General features: G+C 35.4%; 1 protein-coding gene across 2 annotated transcripts in view; it reads right to left on the bottom strand.

Moving 5' to 3' along the window:
* LOC123560737 (angiotensin-converting enzyme-like) overlaps positions 1 to 14,610 on the bottom strand; it is a 104,533-nt gene that overhangs the window by 88,307 nt on the left and 1,616 nt on the right. For both annotated transcript variants that reach the window (XM_053553068.1, XM_053553067.1), the window contains exon 2: positions 5,571 to 5,732. In XM_053553068.1, the coding sequence (XP_053409043.1) occupies positions 5,571 to 5,732 (162 nt within the window). The remainder of the gene's footprint in view (positions 1 to 5,570; positions 5,733 to 14,610) is intronic.

Here is a 14,610-nt window from a genome sequence, read left to right on the forward strand (position 1 = left end):
TATGTTACCCTACGGCTGGTGTTACGTGATCGTATAGAATATTGTTCCTTCGCGTTGTGTCTTTGGTGGGTAATCAAGAGCTCATATGTATGTGAAACGAGAAGAGATGGAAAATAAACAAACACACTGTCAGTTTTATATAATGTATTAATTGTTAACTAAAATGTGCAGAAATAATCACACGCGAGCCTCTCTCTGTATTAACGTATATACAAGTCAAACTAGATGAAACAGTTAATAGTAAAATAGCCCCAAAAGTATTTCAATACAGCACACCCTGACGCAGAATTGGTGGCTGGAAAATAATGTGTGTACTCTACAAGTATCTATCTAACAGTGCGCGCCACAGTACCGTGGTCTATGGGTTTTATAACAACTATGTGACCTTTGACTGTCTAGACATGAGGACATAGTTATTATTAGCTTCTTTCTAAATATATGTTTGACCAATGCCCATTTGATCGGGTCAACTATATGTCACGCGTTTACCTGTGTGACCGGTTAAGGTATTTACTGTATAAACTGAAATATACGAATATACATGAAAGATGGAATGCTAGATATCATAATGACCTGGGTAAACGTTAAAGTATAACACTTATTGCTGTATTTTCTACACTGAAAGAGGTAATAGATTTAATTTGTTGTTGGATTTAACAATTTATGTTAAATAACTAGCGTAAATACTTACCTGATATTTTTTGGCAGTATAAAACAGACATTGCAACCAAAATTTTACAAGATGGTCATTTTATATATTTATATAGATGTGCCCTAGAAGGAACTTTTGGTATGCTTTAACTTGTAATACAGAATGTGTTTCATATATATCTTATCAGTCTGGCAAGGAAAGAATGACTGATTAGGAATACTCAGTGTTTGTTTTCATTCTATCTCCCAAACTCCAGTACGACGCAATTACCTTAACGGTAGGTTGCGACAAATTGCGAAATTGACCTAAATGTTTATAGTAATAAAAATAGAAAAGTCTAGCGTATTTACGATCATCTTTAAAGGGTGTTTTAAGAATACATGTGTGTTAACTAGTAAATGTATTATAATAATACTTCATATGTGTGAAACGTAAAACAGCCATGCACCTAACGCATTATTAAAACAAGTAAAGTATCAACAATATATAGCAGGTCCATGATTTGATATATCGAAACAAAAGAAGACTTGTTTAATATGGCATGCAAGAAAACGTTTCTGTCGCTAGTTTGGAATTATTTGTTTTCAAACAACAACTGTATCATTTCACAAAAGCTGTTATCAGGGGCGTACCTGGGCATACGCCTATACGTCTATGCGTACAATTCAAATTCGGCACTGTGAAAATAAAAAGGCTTAAAATGATAAAAAAAAATGCAATAAAATGTATAGCCCAAGGAGGTAAGGTGGCTATTTAAAGTTCTTCATTTGAAAAATATCATCTTAATGAGATTATCAAATTCGTTTTTCGGCGACGCCGTCTAAATTCGTTTTCGTTACCTATGCCACGTGACTTCAGTTTGCAAATCAAACTACTTGATAGCGCATTATAGGTAATTTATCAAAATGGAAGATTTATGCAACGCTCCGCCTGATTGGACGAGAGTGTCAATTTCTTTCACTCTGCTGATTGTGCTACGCTGAGTGAAATGTAGACAAAGCGTTTATCCTTAACGACGCTGTTCACAGTTTTAAAGCTAACTTTGGCTCAGTATATTTAGCAAGAATATTGATATATCTCAAAATGATAAGTAAGTTTAATAAATATGATAAAAAACCTGTTCAAATACCAACATATATCAAATTAAAGAAAGAGCTGATTACGGTCTGCGTATCACATGAATAAGGGTGTGATAAGAGTCTTTTTATGTAGAGAAGTGCTTTTTAAAAGATTTTCCTTGTTACAATTGTCGTCTGTATATGAAAAGGTTTCTTGCTTTTGTGACTTATTCAGATTGTATATTAGAATGAGTACTTGTTTGCTTTGATATATTTGTTATAAATTATGTAACTGATTTTATATGAATATTTTTCTTTAGTATGGTATGCAAATATTGAACTCAGTTGAAATCTGTTTTATTATATATATGCTATATTATAACTGAATCTAATTACACTGAAATGAAGGTACGCTGCATACAGTTTATCTATGTGATATGACTTCGGTCAAACTTTGCTTATGAAACAGAAATATTGAAATAATTACAATTGTATGTTTTGCTTGACCTTCACTTTTTTATAGGTGTGACGTCATTGTCCAAAGATTCATGAATAGCGAATATGCATTTGTTAAAGCGAGATCAGTTGGCCTATTTTAGAAATAAATATAAATAATAAACAAAAAATCCTTTAATTGATTTTTTCTCATGTATTCTAATCAAACTTGATTTGTAGCATCTTTATTAGGCCCGCAGCCAACTTTGTTCAGCTGGGACATTTAACCCCTTTTAGGGGCTGCTAGAGCTAAAACTAGAAATGCCTTTATACAGCGTCTCATGAACAGCTTGGTGGATCTTTATCATACTTGGTCTGGAGCATCATTATAAGGTCCTCTTCCAAATTTATTTATATAGGAACTTGGGCCCTATTAGGGACCACTATAGCTAAAAGTAGATATGCCTTTCTTCGCATGAACCACTAAAATGTAATGGATTTTTATCAAACTCGATGTGTAACAATATCGTAAGGTCTCCTGCTATTTTGTTACAAATGGGGATATGGACCAATTTAGCTAAAAATATAAACACGTTTAATGAACCACTTCATGAATCTTCATCAAACTACTGCTGTAATTATTCGTCTAAGGATAAACGAAACAAAATTGCAACCCTACCAAACCTTTGTGAAAAATTAAAAGAGAACCATTTAAATTGTTAAAGTGTGGTGTTTAGTTTTGCAATTTGAAAAATGTTAGATGAAAGATGAATGTTAGATGAAAAATTCATAAACTTCTTTCCTTATTACAATTCGCCGACCATCATTTTTAAAGATATTTCTTGTTGAATATAAGACTGATTTGTGTTTTTTAGTAATCATGAATATAGAAAAACATGTTATAATTCTTTATGTATTTTTCTTTTCGCTTATTGCTAAAAATTCTTACATGTTTTTTATTTTTTGATGAAAGCAACAACACCGTATGTAACTGCTGTTGTTATCTTTCCGTTGTTAACTGATTATTTTATTTTACGTTTGAAGTTTTGACAGTGTCAATGATTTATGTTCACTATAGTTATGTTGTTATTGTTGTTGTAGTTGTAGTTTAAAACAGGACTACAAATTTTGGTTTCACATCTCATTTACATCGAAATAAAAACATGAGGTATGGAATCAAAATTTGCATACCTGCTGGAATCATAGAGTTACAGCAAAACCAAGTGTTAAGACCCTATTTGTCGCCTCTTACGATCATGCAAGGGTAAGGCAGTGGTCCCAATTCTTTTCATACACAGATCGTCCCAGAACCACATGGGGCATGTATATTGTAAATGTTGGTGTTTAGACGATGTACAAGTCTCAATAAAATTCTGTTCTGTTGTTGAAGTTTCAAATGGTCAAGAGAGCAGCTAGAGAACAAAATGATCAGCCGATATCTCAAGTAAGTAAAATGTTACGCTAAATATAACTCTCTTGGCGAGATACTGATGATTGTTTAATGGTTGCAATTAAATGCAAATATGGATATCGAAATACCATTTAGCAATATGCGCAGTTTGAATTTGTGTTTGTCAATATTAGATGTTATTTACGTTAACTAGAAAAAAAGTTACGTTTCGCGTGAGAAAACTTGAAAGATTTGCACTGTGTGGATAGACGCATTCATCAAAAATCTTTCAAAATGCGGATGCATATGTCATGCATTAAATTAAACATAGACGAAGATTTCAAAAACGGTAACAACAAAAAACTAGTATATCCTTAATGTAAGAGTACTGCCTATGCAATCTTCGCATTGTAGAGGATATTAAATAAACAATTCATCTGAAATAAATGAATATTGATGATAACAGCTTTGCACACGATACGGTTCGAATATGTGATTTGTTCACATGTGTAGCAGTTAGGATTAGGTAAGAGTTTAGATGCAGTTACCCTAACAAACACATTATTAGGTCCATTTGGCGATACATAATATGTCTGCGCGGGTATTGGCAGTTGAAATAGCATAATATGAAACAGTGTTTCAGTGTCGCAAAATATTTTGAAACAGCTATATCTACTGTTACTGTTGATTTAATGTTGTTGTGTCCTGGAATGTATTGTATTCTAAGTCTGGCATAATTCATTTTGTTATTCATCGTTGTATCGAAGTAATTCAAGGAAAAATATGCGAAATAAACATTAAACATTTTAAAATCTTAGATAAAATTATTATTGAATACTAGTACTGGGCAAGTATCGTACCAGAGCGATCGAGCTATTGAAGCACACTCTTTCTAGGGTAAAGTTACATTGGACTCTATACGGAAAATGGTTATATTCCTCAAAATCATCCGGGGCTGCTCTAGCTGCAATTTTAGACACTGTCACGATCCCTGCCAGTAAGCATGAGCGGTGTAATAAACTATGAATTTAGATGATTATCTTTGTAATATGTAGTGCAAATGTGACAGACAAAATATATTAACGCTGAAATATAGCAAGAGAACGCATCTCTTGCCGAAAATATTTCAACATTTTCAAGGGGATGCCCCAAACCCCAATCCGCCGGGAGCTGGAGACCCCCTCCCTGACCTACCCTACACTCGCAGCATCTCTGCTTGGTTCGTAGCTATGCTGCTCATATCTGGCGTGCAGTTTAATATCATCCAGGTACGCCCCTGTCTTGACATAACACTACAGTTTTGTATATGATAATAATAGAGGACATTGAGAGAAAATGTAATGTCTAGGACTTATAACTCTTTCAGCTGTCATTACAGAATTATTTCCCTTTGTTATTTTCTCTTGTATGCAGCATACATTGATTGTTGAAATTAAACTTTCCTGTAGAAGTCAATTAACTTTTTACACAATTTCTTCAAATGCAATTAGCTTTAACACAATGATCATACATTGAAAACTGGTTTGATTTGGCCTGATCCTCCGAGTACTGATATTCTAGTTCACGTTCTGAATTTTGTCAATCGTCAGTCTTTAAAACGCCGTGTATTTTTCGACCGATGTCTTAAAAGTCTATGATTCAGAAGAAAAGAAAAACGGCCAGGGCTACTCTTATGTTATCAAATGCGAGTGTGAAACTCGTGTCTGTATACATTTTGTAAAGATATCTTATCAATTCCGCAAGAAGATGATGCCTGATTTTATTTTCTGCCTATGCTTTCATAGTAACTTACGAAACAGAAATCTGAAGTATCAGTTCGAATCGTTATCTTGCATAAAGTCGTTCTCTTATGCAAAAAATAAAAATAATAATCTTGCGCTTAAAGCTTAAATTAAATATGCAAACTAAACGTAAAAATATGGTTACTTGCATATTGTCTTAAAAAGAAATTTTTTAATTTACGAATTATCTTTATCCAAAATTACGCAGAAAACCAATCAGTTGAGAAATACTATCTCATTTTAACTTTACTTACCCTTTCTAGTTTCTTGGGATCTTTCATTGCCTCTGTCCCTTGTTCGGCGATAGATGCAAACTGACGTTTCAAGTCCTCGTCTTGAAAATTCTTGTAGTCAAATTGAGAAGCTTCCGCTGCGTAGCGTTTTGTGAAGTTCGCAGATATAAGATCTTGAGCTACCTGAATGAATAAAAAATACCAATCAATCAATCAATCGATCGATCGGCCGTCGCCAGTCAGTCAGTCAGTCACTCGATCAAATTGTTTATTTTTCTTGTTTTTTTTTTTTTTTGTTTTTTTTTTCAATAACATGGCATTGCTCTTCTTTAGAAGTTCGTATGTTACATGTACATTTCTTCAATGTTTTTGGTTTTATTCAGTTTAAGATTCACATGGCGGTCTACAGAAATATGACTAGTGTAACAACCCGTCAACCAATCCCCTACACAGTAGTCTCCCCTTAAAATAAAGAGACAATGCTAGGGAGGATAATCTCTAAGGAGAGTTTGCCTCTGTACTATTCCCACGTGTCGAAGTAAGCCAATGAATCAACTTGACCGGACAAAAAAGGGCAGAATGAAAATACTGAAAGGGCCATATGACTCGTATAAGATTAAATGGAATTTAAAAATGACCCCATAATAACAACTACAAATCATGGTATGTACTGGAATGTTTAAAAGGGTCAAATAACTGAACCCGCTGTAGCAAATGCATGCCATGGTATATACCGGAATGTGCCAAAGAATAAACCATTCTGCTGAATGACTGAACCCGTGCATGTCGTGATATATACCGGAATGTGCCAAAGATTAAACCCTTCTGCTGAATGACTGAACCCATGCATGTCATGTTATATACCGGAATGTGCCAAAGAATAAACCCTTCTGCTAAATGACTGAACCCGTGCATGTCATGTTATATACCGGAATGTGCCAAAGAATAAACCCTTCTGGTGAATGACTGAAACTGAACCCGTGCATGTCATGATATATACCGGAATATGCCTAAGATTAAACCCTTCTGCAGAATGACTGAACCCATGCATGTCATGGTATATACCGGAATGTGCCAAAGAATAAACCCTTCTGCTGAATGACTGAACCCATGCATGTCATGCTATATACCGGAATATGCCTAAGATTAAATCCTTCTGCAGAATGACTGAACCCATGCATGTCATGGTATATTCCGGAATATGCCAAAGATTAAACCCTTCTGCTGAATGACTGAACCCGTGCGTGTTATGGTATATACCGGAATATGTCAAAAAATAAACCCTTCTGCTGAATGACTGAGCCCATGCATGTCATGGTAGTCATGGTATATACCGGAATATGCCAAAGATTAAATCCTTCTGCTGAATGACTGAACCCATGCATGTCATGCTATATACCAGAATGTGCCAAAGAATAAACCCTTCTGCTGAATGACTGAACCCGTGCATGTCGTGGTATATACCGGAATATGCCAAAGATTAAACCCTTCTGCAGAATGACTGAACCCATGCATGTCATGGTATATACCAGAATGTGCCAAAGATTAAAACCTTCTGCTGAATGACTGAACCCATGCATGTCATGGTATATACCGGAATGTGCCAAAGATTAAACCCTTCTGCTGAATGACTGAACCCATGTATGTCATGGTATATACCGGAATATGCCAAAGATTAAACCCTTCTGCTGAATGACTGACTGAACCTACTGTAAAAACTACATGTCATAGATTATACTGCAGTGAGTCCCCGGGCAATATTTTATGCTTATAATTGAAAGGTGAATGTATATACTGGATCATGCCAAAGATACATAACTTATGTTAAATAAGTGAATGTCGTCTTATATACCGTATATACTCACTGTAATGCGTCAAAGGGTCGTACTTTATGTCAAATAACTGAACCTACAGTACTAACTGCATGTCCTACTGGAATTAGTCAAATGGTCATGATTCGTGTGTAATAATTCCGCCTAATTGAACAACTACATGTTTTACTTTATACATGAAAGATTCAAAGGACCGAACTATTTTTCAATAACCGAAAACCCACAATCACAGTAGCAGCTACTTATGGAATTGTCAATTTGTTATATTTTTGTTGAAGAATTGAATACCTGAACCCGGTCAAATGATTGAACCCGAGTTAACGATTACATGTCATGGAATTTAATGGAATGAGTCAAAGGGCCAGAACCTTTAGGCGAAAATATCCAAACATTTATACTGGAATGAGTCCGTAAGTGTTGTTAAATAAATGAACCCAGGTTAACAACTACATGTCATGGTATCTACTTGAATGAGTCAAACGGCCGCATAAACCTATGTTAACATATAAATGTCATACTATCTACTGGATGATTTAAACGTTTGTATTTTATTTTACTTGACATAAACATGTCATGGTATCTACTGGAATATGTCAAAGGATCGTATTTTATTTTGCTTAACAAATACATGGCATGATGTCAAAGGATCATAAGTGCTTTAAGTCAACAAACAGATGTCATTGTACACACTGGAATGAGTCAAAGGATCGTATCTTATAGGTAATGATTCAACATAAGTTAACATCAGTGTATACACGGAAATGCGTATAAACAGAACATTTCTCAAGTTTAATAACTTAACTTATATTAACATATACATATCACAGTATAAACAGTATTGAGTCAAAGGACCGTTCATTGTATTTACTTTTGAATGGCATAGGATATACTTGTATTAGTTAACGGGGCAGAAATTGAATATAAGTTAACAAATAACAATGGAATGAGTCAAAGAGCCATAACTTATTTTCAATGATCAGACCTATGTCAACAAACACATGAAATGAGGCAAATAGCCATAACTCATTTTCAATAAGCAAACCTATGTTAACAAATACATAGAATGAGTCAAAGAGCCATAAATTATTTTCAATAATCAGACCTATAAGAGCCATCACTTATTTTCAATAATCAGACCTATGTTAACAAAGACATGGAATGAGTCAAAGAGCCATAACTTATTTTCAATAATCAGACCTATGGTAACAAACTTATGGAATGAGTCAAAGAGCCATAACTTATTTTCAATAATCAGACCTATGGTAACAAACACATGGAATAAGTCAAAGAGCCATTACTCATTTTCAATAATCAGACCTATGTTAACAAATACATGGAATGAGTCAAAGAGCCATAAATTATTTTCAATAATCAGACCTATGGTAACAAATACACGGAATGAATCAGGGCCATAACTTATTTTCAATAATCAGACCTATGTTAACAAATACATAGAATGCGTCAAAGGGCCATAACTTATTTTCAATAATCAGACCTATGGTAACAAACACATGGAATGAGTCAAAGTGCCATAATCAGACCTATGTTAACAAATACATGGAATGAGTCAAAGGGCCAAAACTTATTTTCAATAATCAAACCTATGGTAACAAATACGATGAAGAGAGTCAAAGGGCCATAACTTATTTTCAATAATCAGACCTATGGTAACAAACACATGGAATGAGTCAAAGAGCCATAATCAGACCTATGTTCACAAATACATGGAATGAGTCAAAGGGCCATAACTTATTTTCAATAATCAAACCTATATTAACAAATACATGGAATGAGTCAAAGGGCCATAACTTATTTTCAATAATCAAACCTATGGTAACAAATACGATGAAGAGAGTCAAAGAGCCATAACTTATTTTCAATAATCAAACCTATGGTAACAAATACGATGAAGAGAGTCAAAGAGCCATTACTTATTTTCAATAATCAAACCTATGGTAACAAATACGATGAAGAGAGTCAAAGGGCCATAACTTATTTTCAATAATCAAACCTATGGTAACAAATACGATGAAGAGAGTCAAAGAGCCATAACTTATTTTCAATAATCAAACATATGGTAACAAATACATGGAATGAGTCAATGAGCCATAACTTAACTTATTTTCAATAATCAAACCTATGGTAACAAATACGATAAAGAGAGTCAAAGAGCCATAACTTATTTTCAATAATCAAACCTATCGTAACAAATACGATGAAGAGAGACAAAGAGCTATCACTTATTTTCAATAATCAAACCTATGGTAACAAATACGATGAAGAGAGTCAAAGGGCCATGACTTATTTTCAATAATCAAACCTATGGTAACAAATACGATGAAGAGAGTCAAAGGGCCATAACTTATTTTCAATAATCAAACCTATGGTAACAAATACGATGAAGAGAGTCAAAGGGCCATAACTTATTTTCAATAATCAAACCTATGGTAACAAATACATGGAATGAGTCAATGAGCCATAACTTAACTTATTTTCAATAATCAAACCTATGGTAACAAATACGATGAAGAGAGTCAAAGGGCCATAGCTTATTTTCAATAATCAGACCTATGGTAACAAATACGATGAAGAGAGTCAAAGGGCAATAACTTTGATTGATGATTGAATCTGCGTTAACAAATATAGGGCATGGTATGGTATAATATTGGAATGTGTTTAAGGGTCGTTTCTAATGCTTACTTAATTTACCTACAAGTTAACATATACATGCCATGGCATATATCGGAATGAGTCAGAAGGGCCATAACTGGCATTTATTTAATAAAATTACGTGAACAAATTCAATACATAGATACAAGGGCGTAGGAGCTGGGGCGGCAAGGGCGGCGCCCGCTGCTCCAATATTTTGAGGAGCGGCGAAATGCCGATCTCGTAATTTTTTGAAAAGGCTAGAAAATATAATTGAGAATAAATACGGCGGTCTTCCCTTGCCAATTATCAATTTATCATGAAGTGCATCGGCGACTGATATATCGCTTACACCTTGCTAGATCACCTTGGTGACAGAAAATTAAGGTATTGTACAAAATCAAAGTTCGCTGTATTTTCACGCCCCGCAGAGTTGGATTATAGGCGACACATCAATTAAAGAAAGTTAAATGTGTTTAACTGCTTACTGCTTAACAGATTATAGACACTCGAATTTATGTTGTGTCTCAGATTCTGCCAACAAAGGTAAGTATCTTCAGTAAAACAGAAAAGCAAATCGACATCTTTAGATGTCTTTTCACAAAATATATAAAATTAAATATTTTTGACACTTAAAGATTGTTTGAATTATCAAAGAAAATATAGTATCATACGAATAAATGATTAGCGCTTATTTCAGAAAGAAAACAGTGAATTGCGTTTTACCTTTATAAATGCAAAAGGCGCGGATCCATACTTATCAAAGGTACACCCAACTATTTCGGCAAAGGAATAATATTCTCTCAAAATTTAGACCCAGAAACGCACCAGAGGCCATCATTTCATACCATTATTTTAAAATTTTCCAGTGGGGGCGGGGGGGGGGGAGAGAGAGAGAGCCCCCTGACCACCCTCCCATCAAGCGTGAAGTAACTCTTTCATTGCATACAAATTTAGACTTAAAAATGCACCAGAGGTCACCATTTCATACATGAAATTAAAAACCTTCCAGGGGGAGAGTCCCCTGACCCCCCTAAAATGAGGGGAGTACCCAGTAAATGCCCCTGAGGCCACCATTTCATCCTTGTATTTCAAAACTTTCCAGGGCAAGACCTCCCTGACCCCCTTACATGGGCAGAAATCCTCCCCACACACCCCGCTCCCGTACCTACCCGCTCTCGGCGCTATGCGCCCCGGCAGTCACGTCTTGGTTCTAGACTGGTGCCTCCCCCCGCCCCCCCCCCCCCTCCTTCCCCAGTCAAATATTTCTGGAACCGGACCTGAGCCATGTAATGACTAAAATGCCATATTAAAGGACTGGATTAACCCTGTAAGTCAGGCTCTTGTGCTCGATCCCCTACTTAGACATTATTGGTTCTACCCTGGCAAGACATTGTCCGTATCAAACATTGTACCGTCATTACAGTGTTTAAACACAGTAAACTGTAAATTTTAAAGGGATGAAAACTCGAGAAAAAAAACGAGTATGTTCAACAGCTACTGATCAGTCCAAGAAGTCACCAGATTGCACCATTTACTCTAGCTAATAATATATGCAAAATATCTTCGCCCCACCGGGACCCCGTTGAAGGGATGGTGCTACCACCCCCGAAACCCACCCCTTCCGCCGCCCCAAGGCTCAAATCGTCCCTACGCCCCTGAGATAGATAGTATGATTCAAAAGGCAATATCTTCTATGTAATATTTGAATTAACAGCTTACAACCTACATTAAAATAAATATATGTCATGGTATATGCTAGAATGAACAAATGGCTACCTTATTTTTAATAAATGATCTTACATCATAACCAGTACATGTGATGCCATTTACTGGAATAAGTTAAATGGCCCACAATCACATCTACAAGTCATAGTAATTGCAAATGCATACCAAAGTGACCTCGCATACGGGTGGATTGTGTTTAGATGTGGGTGGATTGAGTTTAATAACTTATTTTAGTACCATAGAGCCAAAATCATCAACACTTTGACTTCTCTTTGAGGCTAAGAGGTTTTGCTTCGCAGAAGCCAGTACTTACCTGATTGCATTGCTAGGAAAAGAATAACAGTAGTAATGTTTTTCCCATTCAATCATGACCTTTAATAAGCCAGTCCATCATCATTTAAATTGAATCAACAATTTTTCATAAATTTATCTGTTTTTCGACAATCTGGCATCGTACCGAACAGTACCCTTCGCGAAGTCTTACCCTGATAACACGTAACAACGAATCAAGCTATAAGCTGTCACGAATATAAACATTTTGCACCTTCCGCGGAAAAAGCTACCATTGCAATAAAAAAAAATAACCTTTACAAACCAACTTTCCAAAGATTAATTCCTGTAACTGTTGCCCAGGCAATGCTGGGTGCTGAGAAAAGACCTAAAATGACCTGCGCGACATGACCCTGTGCGACCCTTCCTGTGCGAAATTTCCTTATTTGGATGCCCCCTTTTTTAGCATGCACACGATAAGAAGCTGAGTCAGCTGTTTTCAACCCAGAGGCAATAGTTCTATTACTATGAAGAAAATGATAGCTGTTCACCTACTTGAAAACAACCTATTATATGAAAATTCCCTCTAAGTTTTGCAACAATATACAAGGTACTCTAGCATCGGAGGCAAAAGTAACAGCACCACAACCAATACGTCCCGCATTAAAAATCATACACTCTGATTTTTTAACACATCTTTTCAATTTTTAGTACTTAAAGCTGCAACAGTGACAGAGAATTGCAGAATGCGTTGCTGCTATCTTGTTTATTGTGCTGGAATTCACCCCAGATACAATGATTTATTTTGTTTTGCACCCATCGATTATACAATTTATTTAGTTACCTTCAAAGAGGTATACAAAATACGCTGCTTTCTGTAAATGATGCGAGCACAGACTAAACAAGATATTGGAGAGCTATTATCATTTACAGTTAAGAGGATTATGAAAACAGGCATTGCTTTAACAGTTGGTGTGCCCCTCATTTACATAATTAGGCCGAACTAATATGTCTTTCTGGTTTACATGCTAACTGAAGTTTAGACGTCTAATATTTGAGGTAAAGGATCGTGCTGATGTATGCTTAATATTGATAGAACCTTTTCGCTGCGGTTGCGTGTTCACAACCTACTGATGGGAACGACTGTGCTTCTCGAAGCACTCAGTAAAGTTTGTATTCGGAGCGTTTCAGCTAACAGTTTTTTGTTGTTGTGTTTTTTTTTGTTGTTGTTGTTGTTTTTTGCGCCGGCTATATCTGTAAACGTTTCGGTAACATCATACTCTGTTATTTTTTATATCAGGTGTCTTGCCTCAATATCATTTTTTTGCCATAGGTGTCTCTGTTTAATGTAAAAAAGTGCGCTGAATGTCCCACTTAACATAGGTGCGTCTGGTGTTACGGTAATGTTCCGAGTCAGGAGTCTTAGCAAACAGTTCCGGGCATGGTGTCACTGTGAATATTTTGCGTCTTATGTCTCACAGTAGACTGGTTCGCGCACTTCTGATGTCTGAAATACACTGTCATAGTCCTATTTTCGATGAACGATATAATTTTTGTTTTTTTATTTTTTAATATATGGCACGAAAATCAAACTTTTTTTACAGAATGCCTTACTCGTACCATTCACGTAGGTACAAAATTAGAACTGATCTGATTGAAGACGTATCACGCTGCATGTTATATAACCCAGATACCCCGGAAATAATATACTCAATCATATCTATAATTAACGCTGCGTGTATGCTTACGAAAGAAAAAAACTGTTTATTTATTTGCACCAGTATCTAGAAAAATACAAGAACATGCGTGTATGGTGCATGATAAGTACCATTGTGGAAAAGGGCTTTTAGGATCGATTTTCATTAAGCATAATATCTGACAAAGTATTGTTCAGTTCCCTCATTCTGTTACAGTGGTTTAAGCTTAATACTTTTGTTGCTTTTGTACACCTAGCAACATATAATACATATATACATTATGAGCAACAGTTAATAGCAAATTTTCTGTGCTACACATTTTTGCAACAGAACGTTTTCAGTCTTTCTCGCTTCACAGTAGTTTTCGGGAATTTCGAGCAACAACTTTTCTCCAAATGTAATAATCAGTGGTGATTGGAACTTTTGTTCCATCTGAAATATTTTGATTTTGTGGCAAAATTGTAGCTTGAATCATTGCATCGTGAAAGAATTGAAAATTATTAGAGGTTGGGGATTTTTTCATTGTACGAGTGTTTGATAACAGTAGTAAATCTAGTCAAGTTATATGCTCCAGGTGATAAATCCAAAGCAAGTTTAATTACTTAAATGAAAAAAAATCGACGAATATTCTTGTTACACTACACTTATTTATGTGAATTAATAAGAAGATAATACCCTTAACTTACTATAGACACCTAGCAACCAAGGTAGGGGAAGGCAACATACTCTAGAGAAGGAGAGACATAGTTAAGTTTCTAATTAATGATTTCGGCCTAATCAAACTTTTATCCCGTCTATGAATGTATATGCACATGTAAAAGCTCATGTCTCCGAGGAGCAAATATTTCACAAATTTCAAAAAAAAAATATACTGAAAATATCACG

The sequence above is a fragment of the Mercenaria mercenaria genome, chromosome 10, assembly GCF_021730395.1.
Source record: "Mercenaria mercenaria strain notata chromosome 10, MADL_Memer_1, whole genome shotgun sequence".
Taxonomy (NCBI): domain Eukaryota; kingdom Metazoa; phylum Mollusca; class Bivalvia; order Venerida; family Veneridae; genus Mercenaria; species Mercenaria mercenaria.